The 11,071-nt window shown below is 32.2% G+C and overlaps 1 protein-coding gene across 1 annotated transcript; it reads left to right on the top strand.

Annotated features, from left to right (window-relative positions):
• Positions 1-338: 338 nt before the first annotated feature.
• LOC21403171 (calcium and calcium/calmodulin-dependent serine/threonine-protein kinase) lies at positions 339-7,399 on the top strand. The gene is made up of 8 exons (XM_024170501.1): positions 339-746; positions 1,598-1,903; positions 2,974-3,028; positions 3,683-3,793; positions 5,304-5,536; positions 6,019-6,226; positions 7,047-7,106; positions 7,223-7,399. The coding sequence occupies exons 1-8, from the start codon at positions 343-345 to the stop codon at positions 7,397-7,399; spliced, it is 1,554 nt and encodes a 517-aa protein (XP_024026269.1). The 5' UTR covers positions 339-342.
• Positions 7,400-11,071: the final 3,672 nt, after the last annotated feature.

The following is an 11,071-nucleotide window of genomic DNA, read 5'->3' as shown; positions in this document are numbered from 1 at the left end:
TCTCTCTCTCTCTCTCTCTCTCTCTCTCTCTCTCTCTCTCTCTCCTTCATCACCTCCTATTCCACAACAGTTTTATTCTCTCGTTCCCATCTATTTCATATATTCATATTTTATGCCCTAAAACGCTATAATAAACTAATGAAAAAGAACTATTCAAAGGGTTTCTACCACTTATTCAACTTCATCTCTTCCTCATCATTGAAAGATAGTCTGAAACCTATACCTCTTTATTATATTATATAACTTATTTTTCTCTGCAACTTTCTGATCAAATCACCAGAATATTCTTTGATCGATAATTTCTTTTAAGGTTTTGGCCTTTTTGCGATCTTGTTTGTCATCATGGGACAAGAACCAAGAAGGCTCTCAGATGAGTACGAGATCTCAGAGGTGTTAGGCCGAGGAGGATTCTCAGTTGTGAGAAAAGGAAAAAGAAAGTCGTCACCGGAACAATACGTGGCGATCAAAACGCTGAGAAGGATAGGCCCTTCAACTCCGTTGTCGACGACGAAAAACCGCGGAATGGCCACCGGAATATTCCCTACAGCCAAGCAGGTGTCCATCTCCGATGCACTTCTGACGAACGAGATACTCGTGATGCGGAGAATCGTCGAGAACGTGTCGCCCCATGAGAACGTGATCGACCTCTACGACGTCTTCGAGGACGACCGGAGCGGCGCCGTTCACCTGGTGCTGGAGCATTGCTCCGGCGGTGAGCTGTTTGATCGGATCGTGGCCCAAGATAGGTATGCCAAAAAAAAAAAAAAAACAATATGCTAATTTTTGAAATTAGAGAAGTGTGCTAAACGATTAATAGACCATTTACAATCTATTTGAGAGAAATAAAAATGAAATTAGCATATTTGATGTTCAGTGTTTTATTCTGTGATTTAATGTACAATTATATTTTAAATATTATATTTACTTTTGTTTTCAATTTTACACTTGGAAATTGTAAAAAAAAAAAAAAAATTTTAAATAATGTAAAGTAGCAATGTTATCATTATTATAGAAAAATATTACCAAATGAATTTGTGAGAACCAAATATATACAATAACATATCTGCTAAATTTAACACCAAGTATAACATAGGTGCAATTTGGCATTTAGTGTAACATTTCATTGCAATATCATTTTTTTTTTTTTTGGCAAATGGTAAATTTTTGCATTGCATTGGATGTATATGGTTAGAGTGATACGTAGCAGTTTATGTTTGGACAAATATGAATCATTATTTTTTTATCATAAAACAAATATAGATAATTATTTATACATATGTCAAGTCTTCAAACGATAGATCATAGAAACCTTATTTTATATAATAAGCAATTTTTCGGACAATAAACTATGAATAAACATTAAACCAGAAGATTAAGCATTCTTGATTTTTACATTAATTTAGATTAGATATAGATTGCGTGCGTATAAAGTAGGGAAGGATGATTAGTTTCCTGTTACTTCATTTTCAATTCTAATGAAAAATGACTTCATCATCACTTAGCATATAGGATAAACTCATAAGAAAATTTCACTAAATCACTAGTAGTTAATTAGTTAACTATCACAAAATGTGTGACACATAATTCTTATAATTAGGTACTCCGAGGCCGAAGCTGCAGCCGTCACAAGGCAGATCGCGGCGGGATTGGAGGCTCTTCACCGGGCGAATATCGTGCACCGGGATTTGAAGCCGGAGAACTGCTTGTTCTTGAATGGAAGTCAGGATTCTCCGCTGAAGATCATGGATTTCGGATTGAGTTCTGTGGAGGAGTTTACTGATCCAGTTGTGGGGTTGTTTGGTTCCATCGATTATGTCTCACCAGAGGCTCTTTCTCAGGGAAATGTCACTGCTAAGAGTGATATGTGGTCATTGGGTGTCATCTTGTATATTCTGCTCTCCGGGTACGCTATTATTATAGTTATCATGTTTTACAACATGTTTAAATTTCTCATTGTCCACCCTTAATTACACAGAAAATACAAAATAAAAAATTAAGAAAAAACCGTGAGGAAAAAAAAAAAAACCCCATGTTGCAACTATTAAAATATAAAACTATTGTTAGTTTACCTCATAACAGCTTAAGCTTTTAGGATGAATTGATAAATTAATATGGTATCAGAGCAAGAGGTTCTGGGTTCAAACCCTCATAATTACACTCTTTATCCCCATTTAAAATTATCATCATGTGTTAGGTCTTTAATATATCTTGGGCTTAAATATTCACGTGTTGGGCTTTCCAATTAATTTACCTACACGATTGTTCATTGTACAACCCACACGTAAGGGAGAGTGTTAAAGTATAAAACTATTATTGACCCACCTACTAATATCTTAAGCTTTTGTGGATTGATTGATAAACTATCAGCAACTACTACACTTAATATTTACTTCTAGTTATACACTATCATTTCAATTTGTTTTTTTTTTTGTCTTTACACTTGTATCTATTTTTTTCAATTTAAAAACCAAATGAACAAAAAATTAGAGTACACTGCTACTTTAGTTCATACAATTGAAGGAAGAAATACTATATTTTAATAAGGACAAAATAAAGACATAATTTTTAAATAATTTATTATACTGTTACTTTATTTTGAAATTTTCTGTTTAACTCATGCGCCTGAAACAATTTTCTTGGGAATATGTTGCTTCATGTCAAACAAAAATGCATTCTGTTTTTCTTCGAGTGATTAATAGTTAGATCATACCGACGTATCTAAATAAGGACGTTGAGCAAAGAAAAATCACATTATGAGGTTGTTAGTTACTTAGACATGTTCCGGTATATCTAGTAACCAAACAGACTACTTATTTAATCATTCGTAGATACTTGAATATATTACACTGAAAATCTTATACTACCGAACTTATTATAATGTTGTCCTGACAATTTAAATAAATTAAACATTTTTAAACTGTCCTACACATTCTTTATCTGATTTATGTAATATTGTTTCCAATATAAATGCAGGTATCCACCGTTCATTGCCCAATCAAATCGGCAAAAGCAACAGATGATAATGGCTGTAAGTCGAATTTTTAATTACTTATAGATGTTTGGATGTTTTCCCTTATTTCATTTTATTCGTGATTTTTTATGATATTGCTGGTGTGGGATGGGACTAAAAATATACTAGTTAGATGCCAAATTGGCTATCTGGTAATTAGGATTTTTTTTAGTTCTCTTGATGCTTGAGGTTATTTCTTTATATATATATATATAATTTTTTTTTCTATGGTCTATCCAACATTAAAAGTAAAAAATGTAACATTATAACTACTGACGTAACGTTGGCATTAGAGATGTATAACATAGTCAATGTCATGGACGTTTGGTACTCATGTATTCATAATCATGATTCAAAACTATTCTCGTTTTACGTGTATTTTTTGTGAGAGAAAAATACTGTAGAGAACTGTGAATCATGATTCATAATCATGAACAAATACAAGAAATAAACATTAATGTCTGACATAAGATGTCATGTTAAATGGTTGTCATGTTACATTTACTTCTACGTGTTATTAGCAACACCCTTAATATGTATACAACTAAAGATAAAAATAAAAATAAAAATTTAACTAGATGTTATGGTATAGTTGGAGTTTTAATTTTCTTTATGCTTCCAATACCCAATTCTGTTTTCAGAGAAGGAAAAAAAAATGGTGCAATTTTGCAGGGGGATTTCAGCTTTTATGAGAAAACTTGGAAGAATATCTCTTCATCAGCGAAGCAATTAATTAAGAGTCTACTAACAGTTGACGCTGAAAGGAGGCCCAGCGCTCCAGAGGTATGGTATGCTCCAGTTCTTTCTTTCTTTCTCTCTTTTTTTTATTTTTTATTTTTATATATTCTTAATTAATATCATTACTTAGTACTTTATTATCATTGGCATTTTTAATCATTGGCATTTTTAATAAAAAGGAATCTTGTTTAACAAGGAACAGCTACAGGCAGGAGCTAGAATTTGAGGTTTTGTTTCAACTTTCAACTACCAATAGTGTTTGGGACAGTCATTGAGTAAACTGACGTTTAGTTGGAGGATTCAAATAATGTGATTCGAACAATTTTTGATTTACGTGAATTTTTTGTGAGAGAAAATACTGTAGCGAACCATGAATCATGATTCGAATCAGGAAACGAATCCCTCTACCAAACATAGAGTTTAAAATGATCACTTTGTTTGTGCATTTCTTAGAGGAATAAAAATGATCACTTTTAAAATCTTGTATAGGGAGTTGTTTGGATGGAGGATTCGTACCCCGATTCGAATCACGATTCGTGATTCGCTACAGTATTTTCTCTCACAAAAAATACACGTAAATAAAAAATGGTTCTAATCTCATGATTCTAATCCATGAACCAAACTTTATGTAAATGTAATAAATTGTCAATTTGTCCATACTAAGATAACATCATTTCGGATATGTCCGTTTCATGCGAGTGGTTATGAATTTGTTTATTAGTGAATTCATATAACTGATTTTCAAAGTGATTAACAAAGGGTGAAAAAGTCATTATAGGTTTTTTTGGGTTCGGTATCATAATAGAGTGGTATGCCGGAAGCGAACTGTTACAGACTTTTGTACTGTCAATATTACAACTTGTGTATATCTATATATATATATATATATATATTTCTTATTTCCAGCATAATAGATATATATATATATATATATAAATAAATCTTAAAATGGAAAGTATATTGTTGAGTGCATACATAGTGCAGAATTGAATAATCATTCTTATAGATTTAATTAAATTCATGAATAGGTAGAATTTAACTTATGAGTAACGTCTTGCATTTTCCAGGAAAAAGTTATTAAAAAAAAGAAAAAAAAAAGAAAAAGATACGTTTGATGTACAATTAGATTGAGAGCCTGAGATTGGATAAGAGTAAATCTTTTGGTGCACATGATAAGGAAGGATAAAAGAGACCGGATTAGGATTAGATTTTGATCCCCCTATTTGGCCAAAAATTTGAAAAGACTCAACTGTGTAAGTTCTTACCTTGCGCACAATTAAAATCACTGTCATAGAAAAGTACTTAAAAAAAAAGAATGTAGGAAGGAATTTGGAGGTAACAAAATTAATGTCTCTAATCTTTTCTTCAGATAATTTATCTTATCTTAGATGGTTCAGATTACTTATCATGTTGCAAATTAAGTACCAAATCTAGGTTTGATTTGTATTAAAGGGAGAGAAAGAAATAGAATCTGATCCTATTTCCTGGTTGGCAATAAACTATGGCAAGTTAAACTGATTAGTTAAATACATGTCATGTGTACTTAATGGAGCAGCTGCTAGATCATCCATGGGTGAGAGGTGATTCAGCCAGGGAAGATCAAATGGACGCCGAGATTGTATCCCGACTTCAAAGCTTCAACGCTCGGCGCAAACTTCGCGCCGCAGCGATTGCCAGTGTCTGGAGCAGCTCTATTTTCTTAAGGACCAAAAAGCTCAAATCTCTACTTGGCTCCCATGACCTTTCACAAGATGAGATTGAAAATCTCAGGATTCATTTCAAGAAAATGTGAGTTAACCAAAACCCAAATATGCATACATTTACTTCACAATTTTCCAACTTATTCTGTATCTAGAATCTGGTCTTAAACCTCAGACGTGTTAGTCAATATGAACTTTCATTTCAAGCCAAATTTGCTGTTGCTCATCACTATATGTCTGTGATTGAATCACAAATTAGTAAATGAGTATGCTGTCAATGTAATGTGAAGACTCTTGACCATTTTCCAAAATAAAATTAGCATGAACTGAACTCAAGTACATTAGGGTCTCGTTCATTTCACCGATTCGAGTTTAGAATTTGAGTTTTGTTACAGTAAAAAGCTCTCAGAAACAGTCACATCTAAGTTTTTTGCTACAGTAAAAAGTTTTAATATAAAGTCACATTTTAACTCGAATCAACGAATTAAACTGACATTAGTTGTACAATAGCTTGTCTTTCGGATTCTAATCCTGCTAGAGGAAAACATTGCATATCTTGGCAAATTGCAGATGTGCAAAAGGGGATAATGCCACTCTATCCGAATTCGAGGAGGTGTTGAAAGCAATGAAAATGTCGTCTCTATTACCGCTAGCAGCTCGCATCTTTGACCTGTTCGACAACAATCGCGATGGGACAGTCGACATGCGAGAGATACTTTGCGGCTTCTCCAGTCTCAGAAAATCGCAGGGTGACGATGCTCTCCGCCTGTGCTTCCAGGTCTTTAACTGAATTCTCTGCTTTTTATAAGCAAAACTATCATCTTGTTTTGTTGAAGTTTCTCTACCAAGTCTTGCAAACTCGCATATAAACTATGCATTCCAGCTATGTCCTAAAAAATACTTGGCATCTAAACTATAGCACAATAAGTGCCATCTGAAATGACATATTGTGATGCAAAAGGAACTTCTCACCATTGGTGGAGCCACTTGAAAGATGAGCGGCGGCAGCCGTCCTCACTCAAATTTTTTTAAAAAAAATATTACCTTTAAAAATTTTAAAATTTTATACTTAAGTCCCTACTGAAATAATATATGTCCTTATTAAAATAAATATATTTTCTTATATAACGTTATTAAGATAATTTATTAAAAAAAATTTAGTTAACATTCTCACTGAAATAAAAGGTTGACTCCGCCGCACTAACCTCACAAAGTAGATATATACATATATAAAAAGGCCTTTAGAATATGGGCATGGCAATAGATATCCTTCAATTTCACACACATGCTGACACACTGCCACACTGCATTGACTGGGAACACGTGCCCCCAAGTCAACTTTTGAAATTTGAATTTTTACTCGTAAAATTTTTAGTTATAACCCCATTTTCATAGAAAATTATTATGCCCCCACTGCATAATTGAAGTATGTTGTTTCTCCATTTTGTAAGAAAAATTATGATTGTACTCTCACTCAATAATTGAAATACATAATTATATCTCGATTCAATAAAATACCATCTCTAATTGGTTTTATAGCGCCACTGAAAAATACTTCTGGTATATATAACCCTTATTTTCTTTGTTTCTGTCAATAGATGTATGATACAGATAGATCAGGATGCATCACCAAGGAAGAAGTAGCTTCCATGCTCAGGGTAACATCTTTTATCTTTACTAGTTTCTATATTTTGTGAGTTGGTTTTGCACATAAAATATTAGAGAATATTATACTCATCGATGGATCGCGTGACCGATTGATACCATGTTGCAGGCCTTGCCTGAAGAGTGCCTACCAGCAGATATAACTGAACCTGGAAAACTGGATGAGATATTTGATCTTATGGATGCAAATAGTGATGGGAAAGTTACCTTTGAGGAATTCAAAGCTGCCATGCAGAGGGATAGCTCACTCAAAGACGTTGTCCTCTCCACTCTTAGGCCGCTATAAACTCTACTTGTGCGTTTGGTTGGTGGATTCGTTCCATGGTTCGGATCATGGTTCGTGACTCGCTACAGTGTCTTCTCTCACAAAAAAATACACGTATCGAGAATGATTCTGAATCATGATTCTGAATCCATGAACCAAGCGTAATAAGCATTTTCATAATTTCCTCTTTTTATATCTTGTATTTCTGTAGAAATAGGTCATGTTTTAGCGGCCAATAGCACTACTGACCAAATTATGGACTAAGGAGTGAAATGAGTCATGACACTCGGCAAGAACATTTTACCTTATTGTAGGAACTCTCTAGGGACATACTAAAGAATAATGTTAAGGGGCATCAGTAGTACATCTAAATATGGGTCTACAATCTACATATAGGGTTCAACGCTTTATTAATTATGGTGTTTGACGCTGTTGACACTCTAAGAGTTCGTTTAGTTCGATGATTCGAATTTTTAATTTGAGTTGATATGTGACTTTATGTGAGAGCTTTTTATTATAGTAAAAAAGTTAGATGTGATTGTTTCTGAGAGCTTTTTACTATAACAAAACTAGGGAAGAGAGATAGAAGGAAGGAGAGCTCCAATGTATTATTTGGTTGGAGGGAGAGGAGAAGGAGCCGTCATAAAAAAAATGAAGAATTTTCCTAATTAGGGATCGGTTTCTCACTTATTTTTCATAAATTTCAATATCAAAAAGCACATTTGAAGTATTGAGAACCTAGGCAAAACATTTTTAACAAGCCACCATTTTTCCTTTGTTATTTTTCCTACTTTTGTCAAGAATCGATTTTAGTACGTTTTATCTTTTCATAAGAGGTTTTTTCCTTCAAAAAAATTTCAATTATTATCTGAGCAATTTAAGTAATTTACTTTGTTTAAGCTATAAGATATTATTAACTTATCCTTAAAAAAAAATTATATTTTTAACTTGCACCAATACATTCTGGTTTTTTTAGCATTTGCAGGTTAGACACAAAACTTTTAGTGTATGTTTGGTGTATGGGTTATGCAACAGTGGAAACCTATAGTTTTGATTCTGTTATAATGTTTTTCTCTCAAAAAAATTTAAATTTCGAAAGTCATAATCAAAAATTCTGATTTGAACCCATATACCAAGCAGGCCTTTAATTTTGACTTTAGGGACACGAAATTCAGAAATCTTGACAAATACTCCTAAAAATATATGAGTATTGATTTTTATTTTTTACTCTTAAATAATATTTTTTAGTTAAATAACTATATTAACAAAAGTTTATGAATTAAGAATAAAGATAAGACTGATACACTTTTAAATATAAGTTTAGTAATTTTTCAGGACAAAGATCTTCGTTTGGTTAGAGAATTCGTTCTCTGATTCATGGTTTGCTATAGTATTTTCTCTCACAAAAAATACACGTAAATAAAAAATGGTTCTAATCTATGAACCAACCGGGCAAACGTAATTGATAACGTACGGATGATAATTAAGGTCCTAACTCCTAAATGTCAGTTTTTTTTTTTTGCTAAAATCCTAAATGTCAGAATTTAAAAGTTAATGGACTAACTTATTAACAAATGAAAATTTTCAGGTGTATTTTATTTGAAAATTGTGGTGCATTTCTGTTTATTAATTGACATGGGTTAGTCGTTGGATCACAGTTGCAAGGAATTCAAAATTTTAAAACCTATTTACTAGAAATTAAAATTCTGGGTCCAATTTACCGAATACCAATAAATTCATGATATATCTGCGCAAGAAATCCTAAAATGAATCCAATTTCGTCCGTTTCTCGTCATGCAAATAGAAATCTAGAAGAGTCAATTTAATATTTTCTCCGATTCTTTTTTTAAATTTAAAAAGAAGACACAGGTACTAACATACATGTGTATATATATAGACATGATTTTAAGTTCGGCGGTCACACAATATAATAGGTGTAACATTTTTCATATGAAAAATTAATCTGATTAGTGCTTTTAAATTTTAAAGTCATTTTTACTTTGTTTCTTAAATTTTAAAAATTTTTATTTTACTTCATAAATTTAAAATTTATCTCATTTAAGCTCTTTTATAAGAATTTCTGTTAAAATTAAACGGAAAAAATAACGGGTTAAGTGTGATTATGTAGTTTTATTTGTTTGACTTTAACATAAATTTAAATAGAAAGATCATGTGACAATATTACTCTATTTTTTTTGTTTTTAATAGAAATTACAACAAAAAATTAAATGTAAATAATTTAAAATTTATAGAGTAAAATAAAAGTTTTTAAAATGTAGAGTTCGTTTGGTATGATGATTCAAACCAAGGTGATTCTAGTTTTGATTTTGAAATCAGAACTATGATTCATGATTTTAGGTCCAAATCATGGTTTCGAAACCAGAACTAAAATCAGGGGTTTGAACCATCCAAAATTAAAGGGATGCAATTCTTGTAAAAGGTCCCTTTCTTCTAAAATAGAAAACCTAGTAGAATACTCTTATATTCCAGAAACTGCTATAGTAGAAGAGTCAATCCCTCCTTTGTTGAGTCCATACAATGTCTTCAAAAGACACCGTCGTACCATTAGACAACTTATCTCTAGTAACAGACCCACTATTAAAGAATATGTCCAGTCCTCTAAGCTTGATAAGTGTCTCGTACCCAGTACCTCTCAAGAACAGTATATTGATCTGGTTTAAAATATCACATCATGGTTTAAATCTTGAATCAAAATCATCCAAACTAAACACTGATTCTGAATGAGTCAAATCAAAATCACTTTTTAAACAAACATTGATTTAAATCAGAATCATAATTTCGAGTTCTAGAATCATTATACCAAACGTAAAGTTAGTGAGCAAATTGAGAATGATTTTAAAGTTAATTCACCGGATCAATAGGGCCGCCTTTTTGCATTGAAACCTTTTCGGGTTGTTCTTTTGCTATGAAACTCAGAAAAAATTTAAACTCGAGCTACAACTTTATTCAAGTTCATGTTCTTTTATAAAATTTGAGTTTGAACTCGAGTTCAAGTATCCCTTTCAACTCGAGTTCATAAACTCGAATTCAAGTTAATGAACATTATTTTTTCTATTCTTAAAAATACCATAATTTTTTCGTTTTAATTCTGATTGAGATGATTTTTTTTCTATGCATTCACAACGAAAAGATGAATAACCCCACCCATATTCCCTATTAAAAATTTTCATCACCATTGAGTTTTTATTAAAATACTATATAAATATAAATTTAAGTTTTGACCCACCCAAACACAAACTAAAATAGATTCTCAATTCAAATCATAACTCAAATATGCACATCCAAACACAAACTTAAGTTACAACTTCAATTCAAGTCATAACTCAAACTCAACTCAAGATCATCACTTAAGTCACCATAACTCAAAAATGCAAAAGAACAACCCCTTTGGGGGCGTTTAGTATGAGGTAATCTCAAAGATGGGAATGAGAATCTTTCAGATTCCCATATTTGGTACATTATTAGATATTTTTAAAACCCAGGAAAGTGAAGCCCATGGGTTTCACATTATCACATTTTGAGGTAATTATAAACTCACCCAATAGGGTGTTATTTACTTTCCCATGAAAGTAATATTACGGGAAAAAATTATATATCTACCCTAACATTTCTCTCACCTATCTCTTATCAGACCCATCTCGCCCATCTCTCGTCCAGACCCAGCACCGCTCT

This window comes from Morus notabilis, unplaced genomic scaffold, assembly GCF_000414095.1.
Source record: "Morus notabilis unplaced genomic scaffold, ASM41409v2 Scaffold1333, whole genome shotgun sequence".
In the NCBI taxonomy this organism is placed as follows: domain Eukaryota; kingdom Viridiplantae; phylum Streptophyta; class Magnoliopsida; order Rosales; family Moraceae; genus Morus; species Morus notabilis.
This window is presented reverse-complemented; position numbering and strand designations above follow the sequence as displayed.